An 18,521-nucleotide genomic window follows, 5' to 3' on the forward strand; every position below is an offset into this window, starting at 1 on the left:
GTGTGTGTCACATACGTGGTTCCCATGTCAAATGTACTCACTGGTGCCTGTGTGCCCTGCGCGTGCGACGTGCGTGTTCCTACGCGTGCAACACGCGTTCCTGCATGCACAGGTGCATCCAAGGCCCACAACACATGTGTGTATGTACCTGTGTGCGCGCAGGGCGCACATGTGCATCCCACATGAGTGTGCGCAACCTGCTCGCAGTGCCGGCCCGCTTCTCCCGCGCTGCCGCTGCCGGTGCGGTTGCGGGTGCCGCCGGCAGGTGCCGGGGGCGGCGGCTCCTTTAAGCGCGGCCGGGCCGATGAATTGGCGGCTCCGCCCCTGCGGGCGCGCGCGGGCCAGGGCGGGGCGCAGGCGGCGGCGCGGGGCGCGGCAGGCGCCGGCACCGGGGGCACTTGGGGGGCAGCGGCCATGGACCCTCCGCCCACCCGCCGGGCCGCACTCCTGCTGCTGCCGCTGTTGCTGCTGCTGCCCGCACCGGGACCTGCCATCGCCATCACCACCGCCGTCGGCTCTGGCACCTCCACCGGCATCAGCACCGGCACCCGCACCCGTCCGTTCAGCACGCTCCCGGCTCCACTCCAGCTCCGCGGCGGCACTGGGGACAGCGGCGGTGCGCGGCCCCCGCCAAGCACCGGGGACAGCGGCGACAGTGCTGGGCCCGCAACGGCCGCGGGCGGCAGCGATGGGAACGCACCAGGCACCAGTTCTTCCAGTGGGGACAGTGGCGGCGGCGTTATTACGGGGTCACCAGGTATCGGCGGCACCAGGTTTACCGGGGACATTGGAGGCACCGTAAATGTTGGAGACACCTGGAGGCCTGGAGGCACTGGGTACGCTGGAGGCACTGGGGGCGTTGGAAGCACCAGAGACGCTGGAGGCACCCGGGATAGTGGAAGCACCAGGGTTACTGGAGGAACTGGAGACACTGGACACACCCATATCCTCAGGGGCACTAGGAACGCCAGGATTACTGGACACACCGGGGACACCAACATACTCATGGACACCGGGGGCACTCCAGTCCCCAGGTTCACCAGGGATTCTGAACTCACTGGGGAGATTGGGAGAGTATCCAGAGATGGTGAAAGCACTAGGAAAGTCCCCAGGGATACTGGGAGCACCAGAGATATTGAACATAATGGGGAGACTGGGAAAGCCCCCAGTGACACCAGGAACACTGTGGACACTGGACATGCTGGGAACACCAACATCCCCAGGGAGACCAGTGGTACTGGGGATGCAATGGACACTGGGGCTGCTGGGGAGTCCCAGACCACAGTGGTTCCCAGGCCCCTTATACCTCACCACCGCCCCTGCCGCAGCCCCAACACAGCACCGCAATTCCAGCCCTCCAGCTACCAGGCCACAGTGGAGGAGAACCAGCCAGCAGGCACACCAGTGACACAAGTGACAGCACAGGACCCTGATGAGGGAGAGGCAGGCCAGTTGCACTATGCCATGGCTGCACTCTTCGACAGCCGCTCTGATGCCCTGTTCTCCATGGACCCTGTCACTGGTGCCATCAGCACCACTGCACCACTGGACCGTGAGAGCAAGGGCACTCATGTGTTCCGTGTGACAGCAGTGGACCACGGGACACCCCGGCGCAGTGCCATGGCCACGCTGACGGTGATGGTGAGCGACACCAATGACCATGACCCAGCCTTTGAGCAGCCAGAATACCGGGAAAGTGTGCGAGAGAATCTGGAGGTGGGCTATGAGGTACTGACAGTGCGGGCCACTGATGGCGACACTGGTCCCAATGCCAACATTGTCTACCGCCTCCTCAATACTGGTGATGCCAACGAGGTCTTTGAGATTGATTCCCGCTCAGGTGTCATCCGCACCCATGGCCCTGTGGACCGGGAAGTGGTGGATGCCTTCGAGCTGTTGGTGGAGGCCACAGACCAGGGCCAGGATCCCAGTCCGCGGAGTGCCACAGCCACTGTCCACATCACTGTGGAGGATGACAATGACAATGCGCCGCAGTTCAGCGAGCGGCGTTACGTGGCACAGGTCCCTGAGGATGTGGTGCCCAATGCAGCAGTTCTTCAGGTGACAGCCACCGACTGTGACAAAGGCAGCAATGCACTGGTGCACTACAGCATTGTCAGCGGCAACACCCGTGGGCACTTCTACATTGATGCACAGACAGGCATGCTGGATGTCGTTACCCCCCTGGACTATGAGGTCACCAAGGAGTTCACCCTGCGGATCCGGGCACAGGATGGTGGCCGCCCACCTCTCTCCAACATCAGTGGTTTGGTTACCATCCAGGTGTTGGATGTCAATGACAATGCACCCATCTTTGTCAGCACACCCTTCCAGGCCACCGTGCTGGAGAATGTCCCTGTAGGCTACTCTGTCATCCACGTACAAGCCATTGATGCCGATTCAGGTGACAACAGCCGGTTAGTTTACACCCTGCTGGAGACTGGCACTGGCTTCCCCTTTGCCATCAATAACAGCACTGGATGGATTGTGGTCGCCTCTGAGCTGGACCGGGAGGTGGTTGACTTCTACAGTTTTGGGGTGGAGGCACAGGACCAGGGCACCCCCCCAAAGGCCTCAATGGCCAGCATCAGTGTCACCATCCTGGATGTCAATGACAACAGCCCTGAGTTCACCCAGCGGGAGTATAGCACCCGCCTGAATGAGGATGCGGCAGTGGGCACCAGTGTCCTGACCGTCTCTGCTGTCGACCGTGATGCTAACAGCATCATCACATACCAGATCTCCAGTGGCAACACCCGCAATCGGTTCTCCATCACCACCCAGAGTGGTGGTGGGCTCATCTCCCTTGCCCTGCCGTTGGATTACAAGCTGGAGCGGCAGTACCTGCTCACCATTGCTGCCTCTGATGGCACCCGCCAGGACACTGCCCAGGTGGTTGTCAATGTCACTGATGCCAACACACACCGCCCTGTCTTCCAGAGCTCTCACTACACGGTCAACATCAATGAGGACCGGCCAGTGGGCACAACAGTGGTGGTCATCAGCGCCACAGATGAGGACACTGGGGATAACGCCCGGATCACCTACCTGATGGAGGACAGCATCCCCCAGTTCAGGATTGCTGCTGAGACTGGTGCTGTCACCACCCAGATGGAGCTGGATTATGAGGACCAGGTGTCGTACACCTTGGCCATCACAGCACAGGACAATGGTATCCCACAGAAATCTGACACAACTTACCTGGAGATCCTGGTGAGTGATGTCAATGACAATGCACCCCAGTTCCTCCGTCATTCCTACCAGGGATCCATCTTCGAGGATGTCCCCACCTTCACCAGTGTCCTCCAGGTTTCCGCAACTGACCGTGACTCTGGGCTCAATGGCAGGGTCTTCTACACCTTCCAAGGGGGAGATGATGGTGATGGCGACTTCATCATTGAGTCCACCTCGGGCATTGTCCGCACCTTGCGCCGTCTGGACCGGGAGAATGTGCCGCTGTATTCCCTGCGAGCATTTGCTGTAGATAAGGGGGTCCCAGCCCGGAGGACACCAGTGGAGATCCAGGTGACAGTGTTGGATGTCAATGACAACCCACCTGTGTTTGAGCAGGATGAATTTGACATCTTTGTGGAGGAGAACAGCCCCATTGGGCTGGTGGTGGCCCGGATCACTGCCACTGACCCCGACGAGGGCACCAATGCCCAGATAATGTACCAGATTGTGGAGGGCAACATCCCCGAGGTCTTCCAGCTGGATATTTTCTCTGGAGAGCTCACCGCCCTGGCTGACCTGGACTATGAGACCAAGGCCGAATACATCATGGTGGTCCAGGCAACCTCGGCACCATTGGTCAGTCGGGCCACCATCCATGTGCGCCTGCGTGACACCAATGACAACAGCCCCCAGCTCAAGAACTTCAAGATCCTCTTCAACAACTACATCACCAACCGCTCTGGAAGCTTCCCTGGGGGCGTCATTGGCCGCATCCCAGCCCATGACCCTGATGTCTCTGACCACCTCACTTACGCATTTGAGCAGGGTAATGAGCTCAACCTCGTGCTACTGGACCCACACAGTGGTGACCTGCGCCTCAGCCCAGCCCTGGACAACAACCGCCCACTTGAGGCTGTCATGAGGGTATCTGTCTCTGGTAAGACTCCTACCCATGCAGAGCACCTTGCAGGGGGAGGTGCATGAGATTTGTGGCTACACTGACATCTATTTTTGCATAGAGGCAAGGTGTTATTACCCAGTGGTCTCACTACCCTGTTTTGTCTGCCCTCACCCGCCAGATCAGAAGGGATGATGTTTTGTGGGGTTCCGCCACCCCACCGATGTGCTTTGAAGTTCCACCACCCCATCCTGGTTGCCTCCACCCTCTAGATCTATGGGAGGGGGGATAATGGCATGCTGTGCCTCTCTCACACCCCAGACATCCAAGCTGGAGGCAACTGGGGTCCCTAGCACCCTCTTTGCTTTTCCCACCCCCTGAGCTATCTAGAGGTGGTCTTGGCACTTCTCTGTATGTCACTGATGGGGCAGGACCCACTGCATGTACTGGGGAAGCAGAGGCTGGTGTGGGCCAGCGGGGTCCTGGTACCCTTGGGGGCGGGCTTGTTATGTGGAGTCTGATGGGTGAATCTGGGAAGGCTCGTGGTGCAGTGCAGTATTGGGGGAGTCCTGGTACTGCAATGTTTGTGTTTCTGGGAGACTCCACTTCATGAATTCAGGGCAGGAGACACAGGGCCTGATGTGTGTATTTGGGGGGGCCCCCTGACCTCCTCTGAGAGGTCCCCAAACCCAGGAGGGGGATTAGAAGGTAAGGGGGCTGTGCCATCAGTTGTCAGCCCTGTTTGGGTGGTGGGGTGTCCAGGAGGTGCTTCTGGGAGATGGGGATCACCCCAGGGTGTGGGAACATCTCCTTGGTCTTCCCCAGGTCAGGGGGAAACCGGACCACAGACCATGCCTGATGTCTATTGTCCCCAGCCACGTGGCCCCTATCGCCCTCCAGCTTCCCCTGACTGGGGTTCCTGTTCTGGCCACACAAAGCAGGGGGCCCAGGGCACAAAGAGTGGCGGCAGGGAGTCCTCTGTAAGCACAGGGGAGGCGGGAGGGAAACAAAAGGTCCAGCCATAGCTGGGCCCTCGCGGCCGCGGCCATGGCAACCTTCCCCCTGCTGGCCACTGGACACCTGGCCACAGGCCATGGGGCAGCCCTGTCCCCTGCCACCCCCTGCGGCACCTCCTTCTGCTGCTTGGCCCCCCCACCTGTCCCCATGCTCTCTTCATCTGTCTGTCTGCCTGCTCCCCATCTGTCCTGCATCCTGCTGTCCTCGGCCAAGGTGGGGACAAAGAGGAGGAGGAAAAAGGTGGGCTTCCCAAGTGCTTAGCAGAGATTTTACTCCCCCACCAGCACCAGCCCCACAACCAACACCAACGCCATAACCAGCCCCAGCCCCAGCAACCAGCACCAACCCCATAATCAGCCCCAATCCCATAACCAACCACCAGCCCCATTCAGATGCCCTCACCTGACAGTGTCCAAGCAGGATGGGCACCCCATGAACCACACTGTCCCCATTCCATGGTCACCAAATGGAATGGGCACCCACAACCAGCACCAGCCCCATAAGCAGCATTGTGCCCATTGAGAAGTGACGAGGCGGGACAGGAGCCTTGTAATCAGTTCCAGCCCCATTGCCAACACTGTCCCCATCCCACTCTCCCTACCCTGTGATGGCCAGGTGGAATGGGCACCCCAAAAACAGCACCAGCTCTATAAACAGCACCAACACTATAACCATCACTGTCTCCATTCCTTGGTGGCTGACCAGGAAAGGTCTCCCATAGCCTGTACTCTCCCCACCTGACTGTCCCCATTCCCATGCTGGTCAAGTGGTATGGCCACCTCATAGCCAGTATTGTCCCTGTTCCACTGTGGCTACATGGGTTAGGTGTTTCATGGCCAGTGCTGTCCCCATTCTGTGGTGGCCAAGCAGATCAAACCCCCATAGCACCATCCCCATCCAACAGCAGCTGATTCGGTTGGTTGCCCCATATCCAGCACTATTCCCATCCCACCATCCTTTCCCAGTGTTGTGGTTTAAAAACAAACCAAGTAAGAGGCTCTAAGTCAGAAATAAAATTTAATGAGAAGAAAAGGAAAATAAAATAGAATAAAATAAAATAAATACAAAAAGAAAAACCAGTGACAGAGTCAGAATACAACCTGATCAGGGTGATGGAAACAGTCCAGACGAGGTGGTCTTCTTGAAACAGAAATCTTGTAGAAAGGTCTGGTAGCTCCGGTCCTCTGGGAATCCAGTGGGAGAGGGCTGCTTCTACTGTCCCAAATCCCAGCTTATATCCAGGTGAGAATGCTTGGCTCTTCCCCATGGGCGGAGCATCTCACAATGGGATGATGAGTCATGGAAGAGAGCCTTAATGGCCCATTAAAGAGAGAGATAACGCCCGGAGGGAGTTATCTCTGAGTCATGCAAAAGGCATTGATGGGCCATTAACTGAAGATGGTGATAGAATACACCCTAAACTACAACCCAGGACAATCCACCCCTTATTCTATTACCATCTACAACATGCCTAAATCAATACATTCTTACAGATGAATGCATATATACATACAGAATGAAACCTTACACACTGCTCTCACTTAAAATTAAGTCTCCCTGTGGTACACAACGGGTTTCTCCATCTTTCTGCATTACCCACCAAGTGTAGCCAGGTCCTTGAGCAAAGACAATCCCATGGACGGGTCTGCCTTTGCCTGAAGTGGGATTAATCCAAACACTTTTTCCTAAAATGCCCTTCATGTGTACCACAGGTACTTTGTCTCCATCCACTGTGTGTAAGGGTTCAGACTGGGCAGGACCACCTCGATTGACAGACCCTCGGGTGTTAACTATCCATGTGGCTTTGGCTAAGTTTAGTTCCCAATTCTTGAAGGTTCCCCCACCAAGTGCCTTCAGGGCAGTCTTTAATAGTCCATTGCACCGTTCAACTTTCCCGGCAGCTGGTGCATGATAAGGAATGTGGTATATCCATTCAATACCATGTTCTCTAGCCCAGGTGTTTATAAGGTTGTTCTTGAAATGGGTCCCATTGTCCGACTCAATTCTCTCAGGGGTGCCGTGTCTCCACAGGATTTGTTTTTCAAGGCCCAGGATGGTGTTCCGGGCAGTGGCATGAGGCACAGGATGGGTTTCCAGCCATCCAGTGGTGACTTCCACCATGGTCAGCACGTACCGCTTTCCTTGGCGTGTTTGGGGAAGGGTGATATAGTCAATTTGCCAGGCTTCCCCGTACCTGTACTTCAGCTATCGTCCACCATACCACAGAGGCTTCATTCGCTTGGCCTGTTTGATTGCAGCGCAGGTTTCACAGCTGTGGATGACCTGTGAGATGCTGTCCATAGTAAGGTCCACCCCTCGGTCACGGGCCCATCGATATGTTGCATCTCTTCCCTGATGACCAGAGGCATCATGGGCCCAACGAGCTAGGAATAATTCTCCCTTGTGCTGCCAATCTAGATCCACTTGTGATATTTTCACCTTGGCAGCTTTGTCTACCTGCTCGTTGTTGCGATGCTCCTCATTAGCCCGGCTTTTGGGTATATGCGCATCCACATGTCGAACCTTCACGGTCAGCCTCTCTACTCGGGCGGCGATGTCTTGCCAAATGTCAGCGGCCCAGATGGGTTTTCCTCTGCGCTGCCAATTGGCCTTTTTCCAGCGATTCAGCCATCCCCACAGAGCATTAGCTACCATCCATGAGTCAGTGTAGAGATAAAGCCTCGGCCACTTTTCTCGTTCAGCAATTTCCAAAGCCAGCTGGACAGCTTTAAGCTCTGCAACTTGACTCGATCCACCTTGTCCCTCGGTAGCTTGTGCAACTTGTCGTGTGGGGCTCCATGCTGCAGCTTTCCATTTCCGGTTAGCTCCTACAATTCGGCAGGAGCCATCAGTGAACAGAGCATATCGTCTTTCAGTCTCCGGTAGCTCATTATATGGTGGGGCTTCCTCAGCGCGTGTTACTTGCTTTTCTTCTTCTTCTTCTTCAGACGATAATCCAAAAGTTTCACCTTCCGGCCAGTTCGTTATAACTTCCAGAATCCCAGGGCGATTTGGGTTTCCAATGCGGGCGCGCTGTGTAATGAGGGCAATCCATTTGCTCCATGTGGTATCGGTGGCATGATGTGTGGAAGGAACCTTTCCCTTAAACATCCACCCCAGCACTGGTAGTCGGGGTGCCAAAAGCAGCTGTGTTTCAGTGCCAATCACTTCTGAGGCGGCTTGAACTCCTTCATAGGCAGCCAAGATCTCCTTCTCTGTGGGAGTGTAGTTGGCCTCGGAGCCTCTGTAACTTCTGCTCCAGAATCCCAATGGTCGGCCTCGAGTCTCCCCAGGCACCTTCTGCCAAAGGCTCCAAGACAAACCATTGTTTCCAGCTGCGGAGTAAAGCACATTCCTCACATCTGGTCCCGTCCTGACGGGGCCCAGGGCTACTGCATGAGCAATCTCTTGCTTGATCTGAACAAAAGCTTGTTGCTGTTCAGGCCCCCAGTGGAAATCATTCTTCTTGCGGGTCACCAAGTAGAGAGGGCTCACGATCTGACTGTACTCAGGAATGTGCATCCTCCAAAAGCCTATGGCACCTAGGAAAGCTTGTGTTTCCTTTTTGTTGGTAGGTGCGGACATGGCTGTGATCTTGTTGATTATCTCTGTGGGGATTTGGCGACGACCATCCTGCCATTTGACCCCCAAGAACTGGATTTCTTGAGCTGGTCCCTTAACCTTGCTTCTTTTAATGGCAAAACCAGCTTTCAGCAGAATTTGGATAATTTCTTCTCCTTTCTTGAAGACCTCCTCTGGTGTATTCCCCCATATGATGATGTCGTCAATGTACTGCAGATGCTCTGGAGCCTCACCTTTTTCCAGTGCAGATTGGATCAGTCCATGGCAGATGGTGGGGCTGTGTTTCCACCCCTGGGGCAGTCGGTTCCAGGTGTACTGCACGCCCCTCCAGGTGAAGGCAAACTGAGGTCTGCACTCCGCTGCCAAAGGAATGGAGAAGAAGGCGTTGGCGATATCAGTGGTTGCATACCACTTTGCTGCTTTGGACTCCAGCTCGTACTGAAGCTCTAACATGTCTGGCACAGCAGCGCTCAGTGGTGGCGTGACTTCATTCAGACCACGGTAATCCACCGTCAGTCTCCATTCTCCACTGGACTTACGCACCGGCCAAATCGGGCTGTTGAAAGGTGAACGGGCCTTACTGACCACCCCTTGGCTTTCCAGTTTGCGGATCATCTCATGTATGGGGATCACAGAGTCTCTGTCTGTGCGGTATTGCCGACGGTGTACTGTTGCTGTGGCAATTGGTACTTCTTGTTCTTCTACTTTCAGCAGTCCCACAGCAGAGGGGTCATCTGAGAGACCAGGCAAGGTATTCAATTGTCTGATGCCTTCTTTCATCACTGCGGCTATCCCAAAAGCCCAACGATATCCTTTTGGATCTTTGAAATATCCATTCCTGAGATAGTCTATGCCGAGGATGCATGGGGCCTCTGGGCCAGTTGCGATAGGGTGTTTCTGCCACTCCTTCCCAGTTAAACTCACTTCGGCCTCTAATACAGTCAGTTCCTGGGACCCTCCTGTTACTCCTGTAATAGAAATGGATTCTGTTCCTACATACCTTGATGGCATCATGGTACACTGGGCCCCAGTGTCAACCAATGCCGTATATCTTTGTGGGTCAGATGTGCCAGGCCATCGGATCCACACAGTCCAGTAGATCCGATTGTCCCTTTCCTCTTCCTGGCTAGAGGCAGGGCCCCCCTATTCCTGGTCATCGCATACGTTGTTCTCTTCCTGTAAATGAGTTGCTGAGGTTCCTTCAAGAGGATCAGTCATATCATCATTCCTGTAACGTCTGGAGTTCTGTGCACGGGAGACCGGAGCAACACTGATTCTAGATGAGCTTTTTGTTGTAGGCATTTCTCTTTTCAGTTCACGTACCCGGGCTGCTAAGGAGGAGGTAGGTTTTCCATCCCACTTCTTCATATCTTCTCCATGCTCCCGAAGAAAAGACCAAAGGTTACCTCGGGGTGTGTATCCTCTCTCCCTGGCTGGGGGACGCCTGCTCCTAATCGCAGAGACTCTCGTCGGCTCTGGTGAAATATCGTAAATTTCTTCCTTAAGTTCTTTTTTCAGTTTCTGATGGCCTTCTTCAATTAAGTTCCTGACTTGCTCAGCCAGTCTTGTTTCCACAGATGAGACATGGGCACGAACTGGGGCGGTGACAGTGTCCTCGTAAATCCTTAGTTTATTAGCCAGGACACCCACCTTGTCCTCACCTTCTCTCCATTGCAGTGTTGCCAGGTAACGTGAGTACATTTCTGGTCCAAGCCGTGCAAATCTCAACCACATCCGTGATGTGCACTGGACATCATCTGGGCTCTTAGGAAATCTCTCATCTTCTGCAAAAATGATCTCCAGCACAGCCAATTCCCTTAGGCATCGGATACCTTGTTCTATTGTGTTCCATTTTCCTTGGTGCACTAGGAGGTCTTCTTTACAAAGGTATCTGTCTTTCACACTTGTTAGCAGTCGCTGCCAGAGGCTGAGAGTTTCTTGGGTTTTTCCAATTCCCTGGTCAATGACCACATCGCGGGACAGTGATCCCAGTTGCCTGGCCTCAGTTCCATCCAGAATGGTGTCATTGGCTGCAGCATCCCAGATGCGGAGCAGCCAGGTGAGGATGGACTCGTTGGTCTGACGGGTGAATTCCCTTCGCAGGTCACGCAGCTCACCCAGAGATAGAGAGCGGGTGATGATCTCTGTCTCTGTCTCTTCAGCTGAGTGCGAAGGTCCTGCTCCATCCTCGTCAGTCGCTATGCGGACTGATTTGCTCCTTGATTTCTTCTTCTGAGTGGTGGCAACTGCTACTGGTTTAGGCTGTTCCGGTTCAGTGGCGGTTTGTGTGGAGATGCTGACAGCACTTTTGGTTCCTTTCTCCTCTGTAACAGTCTGTGTAGTCGTCGATGTTATTGCTTTGCTTCTTTTTACCTCTTCTATTTCTTTAAGAACATGCTCCAACACACCATGCAGTGTTTTGATTCTAAGCATGGTGCAGGCTGTACAGAGAAAACCAAGCAAGACTAACAAGAACATTATGCTGTCCTTGGCATCCAGAGGGTACTCAATATTTTCAAAAACTGCTGTGTCCTTCCTGAAAAGCTGGAAAAAATCATTCTTTACTCCTCCCCACAGGGGCTGGGTGAGATTGTTGAGGCTCCAGACGTAGCATCCTAGACTAGAACAAGAATACAAAACTGGGTATATATTCTGAATAATGTTCATTGCCTCAGATTTTATCAAGCAATGGACATAATAGACCAGTAAAGCAATTTTAGTACCATATCCTGGTCTATGCAGGAGTATTAATGCCGGCAGATAGTGCCCCACGTTTGGAAAAATATAGAGAGATAGGTATAAGACACATGTAAGCATGTTGGGCATCATAACAGACAGGTGTCCTCAATAAGATTGTAATTTCTGACTTTTCTTATTGCCTCTGCCCCACGTTGGGCGCCAAAAATATGTTGTGGTTTAAAAACAAACCAAGTAAGAGGCTCTAAGTCAGAAATAAAATTTAATGAGAAGAAAAGGAAAATAAAATAGAATAAAATAAAATAAATACAAAAAGAAAAACCAGTGACAGAGTCAGAATACAACCTGATCAGGGTGATGGAAACAGTCCAGACGAGGTGGTCTTCTTGAAACAGAAATCTTGTAGAAAGGTCTGGTAGCTCCGGTCCTCTGGGAATCCAGTGGGAGAGGGCTGCTTCTACTGTCCCAAATCCCAGCTTATATCCAGGTGAGAATGCTTGGCTCTTCCCCATGGGCGGAGCATCTCACAATGGGATGATGAGTCATGGAAGAGAGCCTTAATGGCCCATTAAAGAGAGAGATAACGCCCGGAGGGAGTTATCTCTGAGTCATGCAAAAGGCATTGATGGGCCATTAACTGAAGATGGTGATAGAATACACCCTAAACTACAACCCAGGACACCCAGGGCTGTCCATTGCTGTCACTGACCCCCTCCTGTGTCCCTCCTTTGTCCCCAGATGGCGTTCACAGCGCAGCAGCACAGTGCACACTGCAGGTGACAGTGATCACAGATGAGATGCTCAGCAACAGCATCACCCTGCGTTTGGCCGACATGTCCCAAGAACGCTTCTTGTCCCCCCTGCTCAGCCGCTTCCTGGAGGGGGTGGCTGCTGTCCTGGCCACCCCCCGCCACCACGTCATCCTCTTCAACATCCAGACAGACACAGACGTGGGACCAGCACAGATCCTCAATGTCAGCCTCTCAGCATTGCTGCCGGCGGGGGTGCCGAGTGCATCGCGGTTCTTCTCGTCGGAGGAGCTGCAGGAGCGGCTATACCTTAACCGGTCGCTCCTGGCGGCCACCACAGCCCAGCACGTCCTGCCCTTTGATGACAATGTGTGTCTGCGCGAGCCCTGTGAGAACTACATGCGCTGCGTCTCTGTCCTGCAGTTTGACAGCTCTGCACCCTTCCTTGCCTCTGACACCATCCTTTTTCGCCCCATCCACCCCGTCATGGGCCTACGTTGCCGCTGCCCGCCTGGCTTCACTGGTGACTACTGCGAGACTGAGATTGACCTCTGCTACTCCAGCCCCTGTGGCAGCAACGGGCGATGCCGGAGCCGTGAGGGGGGATACACCTGCGAGTGCCACGAAGACTTCACTGGTTAGAGCCAGTGACTAGCCCATCCTCATAGTGTCTCCATCCTCCTCGTTCCTCATCTAGCTCCTCTTTAGGCCTCTCTCCCACCCTGCCTCCCTTCCTCTGCCAGTGGACTGGTGGCACTGGGGCCATACACCCTACCCCCACCCTGGGATTCCAGCCCCCATGGGACCCCCTAGGGGTGGGTGCCAGCTAGGTGGAGGAGGGGATGTGAGAGGAGGGGGTGTCTCTGGGTTTTCGTGGCAATAGGAGGTGGTTGCCATGGTGATAGAGCTTGGGATAAAGATGCTAGGGGGAAGGGAGAGGGGATTTCCACCCTCCCGCTTAGGGTGCTTGGTGTCACATTGGGAAGCCCTGTGAGTGCCTGGAGGGAGAACTTGGGGCTTACAGGGGGTGGGGAGGAGACAAGACTCCCACCACCCATTTTTGGGATGCTAGTGGCATCAGAGTATCACACAGGGGAGCTCTGCAAGCTGAGCACTTTGCGAGGGGGCACTCTGGGTTTAATGGGGAGGGTTGGGGGAAGATGGGACTCATCACCCCGGTTTTGGGGTTCTGTGTGTCACACAGGGGACCACTGTGAGCTGAGTGCCCGGGGGGGCCGCTGCACCCCAGGGGTCTGCCGGAATGGGGGCACCTGCCTGAACCTGCTGGTGGGGGGATTCCGGTGCCAGTGCCCCCCTGGGCACTATGAGAAGCCCTTCTGCACCATGAGCACCCGCAGCTTTCCCCCGCACTCCTTCCTCACTTTTCGTGGACTCCGCCAGCGCTTCCACTTCACCCTTGGCCTCACGTGAGCCTGGGGAAATCCAGGGAGGTGGGGGGTGATGCGTGCCCCTGTGGGTGTCATGTGGGGTGTGGGGTGTGGGGTGGATGGTAATGGTTGCCTCATTGGTGTGAGATGAGGTGATGGGGTGTGGGGTGCTGAGTGTGGGATGATGGGCACCCTGAGGGCACAGGGTGGGAGCAAAGGGTGTGGGTTACCACTTGGCATGGCGGGCAATGGGGTGGGGAGCACCTTGTGGGGACAGGGGCCGATGGGTACCCAGCATCTCACAGTGGGTACAAGGTCATGGGACAGGGCATGAAGGGTGTGCCTCAGGGGCATGGCAGGGTCAGGGGATGCTGGGGAGTGCCAGGGAGGCACGGTGGGATTGGGGGGTATTGGGGCATTCCTGGCACTTGTGTTCCTCAGGTTTGCCACACAGGAGCGGGACGGGCTCCTGCTGTATAACGGGCGCTTCAACGAGCGGCATGACTTCATGGCACTGGAGATTGTGGATGAGCAGCTGCAGCTCACCTTCTCAGCAGGTACGCACTGCCCCTGCCACACCCTGGCACTGCACCCTGGCCCCCTTGTGGTCACTATATTCTTCACTGCATCCCTCGCTTTATCTCAGACATCCCATTCTAACACTGCTTGGCACTGCATCCTGGGCATCCCATTCCTGGCACTGCATCTCTTGTTGCATTCCTTACTGCATCCCAGGCCTGCCAGTTCTTGGTGCTGCCTGACACTGTATCCCCAGCATCCCATCCCCGACACTGCATCCCCTGGCACTGCATCTTGGACATCCCATTGCTAGCACTGCATCCCCTGGATCATGTCCCCAACACTGCATCCTGGGCATCCCATCTTGACGCTGCCACCCCTCCTTGCTTCTGGCTGTGTTGCCATGATGCTTGCCCATAGGTGAGACCACCACCACGGTGTCACCCTTTGTGCCAGGAGGTGTCAGTGATGGGCAGTGGCATCGGGTTCAGCTGCATTACTACAACAAGGTGGGGGAATGGGGGGGCATGGGGGGGCACAGTGGATGGGGAGTGTTTAGGGCAGACAGAGAAAGGGAAGATGGAGGGAAAGGGTGGGGGAATGGAGAGATGGGAGGGGATCAGGTGGGGGGTTTGGGGCACCTAAAGGACTCCTAAGGGATGTGCCCACCCATGGGGGTCCCAAGGGATGGGAGATGGAGGAAGAGAAAGGAGTGGAGGGGAGGGGGGTGTTAGAGGGATGAGGAGAGTAGAGAGGAGATTTGTGGGACACCAAGGGACTCTCAAGAGCTGCCCCCATCCATGAAGACCCCAAGGGACCCTCACCCACTTCCTCAGCCATTGGCCGCGCAAGGAACCCCACCTCCCTTCCTCACCTGTGGGGACCCCCAAGGAATTAGGATGGAGGGATGGAGGAAGAGGAGGTCAAAGGGATGGGGGCTTGGGGGAGATGAAGGGGACCATTGAGGCGTTTAAGGGGGGCTGAAGGGAAGTCTTGGGGGGTTTGAAGGGTGGGGGGCTGGTGGCCTGGAGGGGCATGGGAACGTGGTGAGGGTTGAGGGGCCAGAGGGCAGTGGGAGGATGAGAAGCAGGACAAAGGCTGGAGGATGGGGTCCTGGGCCCCCCCACCTGATATGGGGTCCCCCAGCCAGTTGTGGGGCGCTCAGGGGTCCCACAGGGCCCCTCAGAGCAGAAGGTGGCTGTGGTGACTGTGGACGACTGTGACACAGCCGTGGCCTTGCGCTTTGGGCCCCGCCTCGGCAACTACTCCTGCGCTGCCCAGGGCACCCAGACTGGCAGCAAGAAGTGAGGAGGGCCTGGGGATCCCAAGGGTGGGGGTCCCTTGGGGTACCCACAGAGGGGTCCCTTGGATGTGAACCTGTGGGTGAGGTACCTTTTGAGTCCTCACTGGTGAGGGATCCATGGGGGGTCATGTATCCCTGTAGATGGGGGGTCAGTGGAGGTCCCCATTGGTTTGGGGGGGGTTCTTTTGGGGTCTCCATGCGTTGGGGGGGTGGGGAGTCCCTTCGGGGGTGGTCTGTTGAGTTCCCTTATGGGTGAGCACCCCTTGGGTGGTCCCTCAGGTCCCCATAAGTTCTGGGGTGAGTAGGTATTCTTTGGTATTCTTGTGACTCGCGTGGGATGGGAGGTGGCTGTGTGTCGCTTGGGGTTCCCTCGGGGTCCCCATGGGTTGTGGGGTCCCTCGGGAATCTCTTGAGTCTCCAAGGTAATGGTGGGCTCTGCAGGTCGCTGGACCTGACAGGGCCACTGCTGCTGGGGGGGGTCCCAACGCTGCCCGAGAGTTTCCCAATCCGCAGCCGGCACTTTGTGGGGTGCATGCGGCACCTCCATGTTGACCAGCGCCCCGTGGACATGGCAGCCTTCATTGCTAACAATGGCACCCTGCCTGGTGGGCACCAGGGCTGGGAGACTGGGCAGGGGCTGGGGGCACTGTGCTCCTTTGAGCAGTGGGAGATGGGGTGTGGGGTTAAGGGGTACCAGAGCAGTGGGGCTTTGTCCTCTGAATGATGGGAGTGGATCCCAGGGCTGGAGGGATGGATGGGAGTCCAGGGGGCATGGGGGATTATGTGCCCCCTGGGTGTGGGATGGGAATTTAGGGATTGCAGGTGTGGGTTGAGGGTGTACCACGGCCATGGGGCTGTGCCCCCTGGATGCAGGGAGGGGCTGCCAGGGTAATGAGGCTGGATGGGGGTCCAGGGACAGGGTGGTAGGGCATTCTGGGTCCCTTGGTTGTGGGGTGGGGGGCAAGGGGCTGCCAGGGCCATTGAGCTGGAGAGAGTGGCACAGACAAGGCTGTGTCCCCTGGGGATGGGGAGATGCCAGGGCTGGGGGCCTGGATTGGGTTTTATCCCCTTTGGGGTGGGGTTGGGATGTGGGGTGGTGGGTCAGGGGGTACTAGGATTGTGGGGTTGGATAAGGGTTCAAGGATGTGTGGGTGTCTGTGCCCCATGAGGCCAGGGATCCCAGGTAATGTGTGGCATGTACCCCCTGTGTCCCCTCCCAGGTTGTCCCGCCAAGAAGACCCTGTGTGACAGTAATACATGCCACAACGGTGGCACCTGCGTGCATGAGTGGGGGGGCTTCAGCTGCCGTTGCCCACTGGGCTTTGGGGGCAAAACCTGCCAGGAGGGTACTGGGGGTCCTGGGGGGGACAGTGTGGTGGAGCTTTGTGGGGTCCATAGGCTTGTTGTGGGTCTGTGGGAGGCATGGGCAGGGTCTCTGGGTGGGTGTGAGGGGTTGTGGGAAGGGGGTGATGGGCATCGCCGCATGTGTTTGTGGGTCTGGGGAGTAGTTGTGGGTTCACAAGGGGGTACAGGAGATCCATGGGTGGGTGCAGGAGGTCTGTGGGCACGTGTGTTGGCATCTGTGGGATGTGCATGGGGTCCCCGGGTGGTTGCTGGGGATCTGAGAGTGGGTATGTGGGGCCGTGTGGCGTTTTGGGGGGTCCTGGATGGGGTGTGAGGAGTCCATGGGGGGGGAGGGGGTATGAGTGGTCTGTATGGGGAGGGAGTGTGGCCACCTCACGGCACGGTGGTCCCTGGGTGGGCTTGGGGGTTCTGTAGGAGTTGCCCCCCATCCCACTTGCATGCCCCACAGAGATGGCAGGTCCGCAGCGGTTCGTGGGCAGCAGCTGCGTGTTGTGGAACGAGCTGGAGCTGCCCCTCTCCCTGCCCTGGCCAGTCCGCATCATGTTCCGCACCCGCCACCCCCGCGGCATTCTGCTGCGGGCGGGGGCCGGAGGTCGTCTAACCCTCATCCTGCAGGTGGGCACGGGGGAGGCATGGGGAGGGCACGGGGGAGTCGAATAGGGGAGTTTTCCTGAGGAAAGTACTGGGAAGGGGGAGTGGTTGCCCTGGGGGGGATTATTGATTTGGGTGGGGGTCATTGCCACAGGAAGTATTGGTTTTGGTGTCATCGGCATAGGGGGCATTGCCCTGGAAGGGTATTGACTTGACTGGGAATATAGGGGAGTTGGCACTGGGCCAGTGCCAGGGGTTATTGCTCTGAGGGTGGAGGGGGTTATTGGCGTTCTTGGCATTGGGGAGTTGTTGGCACAAGGTTTATTACACTGGAGGGGTCATTGCCCTGGATGGAGTCACTGGAGTAGGAGGTGTTGTCTGGGGGTTATATATGGCCATGGGGAAGTAATGGCAAAGGGGTTGGAATAGGGGAAGTGCCAGGGGAGTATTGCCCTGGAGGTGGTCGGTTGGCATTGGAGGTATTGCTATGGGGGGGTGTATTGCTGCTGGGGGAGTGGGGAACAGTGCAAGGGGGTGCCACCCCTTGAGGGGGCATTATCTGGGGGATTGTCTTATTGTCTCAGAGGAAATTGTATTTACTGGTGGGCAGTGCCTGGTGCTCACCAGGTTTTTGGGGTCCTCACAGCTGAGCGAGGGGCAGGTGGAGGCTGGTGCCTGGCAAGGGGGGGAACGTTTGGCTACCCTGCGTCTGCCCCAGGCCAAAGTCAATGACGGTGCCTGGCACCATGTCGAGCTGGAGCTGCGGGGGGGCCCCGGGCGCAACCCCTCCGCCACCCTCCTCCTCACCCTTGACTATGGCCGCTGCCAGGTAGGGGAAGACTGAGGCAGAGGGGCGCATCCACTCTGATGATCCCCGGGTGCCAGCATGGCACCCCCTGTGGCTCCCCAAGGCACTCACAGGAGTCCCTGTGCCCCCCAGGCTGTGAGTGATGTCCCTGGAGAGCTGCAGGGACTGCAACTGCACACGCTGAGCCTCGGGGGGCTGCTGGGAGACAGTGGCACCGTGGAAGAGGGGTTCCAGGGCTGCCTGCAGGTACAGAGGCACAGGGTTGGACAGTGTGGGGAGCATGGGGTGGTAGGTGTAGGGGTGGAAAGTGGTCTTGGGGATGTGGAAGAGGGGGTAAGGACAGGGTCACAATGGGAGGGCAGCACATGGACACAGGGACATGGCATGGGGCTTGAGGAAATGGGCACAGGGATGTGGATACAGATGTTGG

The 18,521-nt window shown here is 56.5% G+C and overlaps 1 protein-coding gene across 1 annotated transcript in view; it reads left to right on the forward strand.

Moving 5' to 3' along the window:
• Positions 1-406: 406 nt before the first annotated feature.
• Positions 407-18,521, forward strand: part of CELSR2 (cadherin EGF LAG seven-pass G-type receptor 2) — a 31,343-nt gene continuing 13,228 nt past the window's right edge. Inside the window, 11 exon segments of the mRNA XM_066335877.1 lie at positions 407-4,111; positions 12,107-12,754; positions 13,322-13,544; positions 13,947-14,062; positions 14,445-14,533; positions 15,171-15,328; positions 15,769-15,932; positions 16,548-16,673; positions 17,141-17,307; positions 17,930-18,112; positions 18,224-18,337. Of these exon segments, the coding sequence (XP_066191974.1) occupies positions 415-4,111; positions 12,107-12,754; positions 13,322-13,544; positions 13,947-14,062; positions 14,445-14,533; positions 15,171-15,328; positions 15,769-15,932; positions 16,548-16,673; positions 17,141-17,307; positions 17,930-18,112; positions 18,224-18,337 (5,685 nt within the window). The 5' untranslated portion in view covers positions 407-414.

This window comes from Sylvia atricapilla, chromosome 25 (genome assembly GCF_009819655.1).
Source record: "Sylvia atricapilla isolate bSylAtr1 chromosome 25, bSylAtr1.pri, whole genome shotgun sequence".
Classification (NCBI taxonomy): Eukaryota; Metazoa; Chordata; class Aves; order Passeriformes; family Sylviidae; genus Sylvia; species Sylvia atricapilla.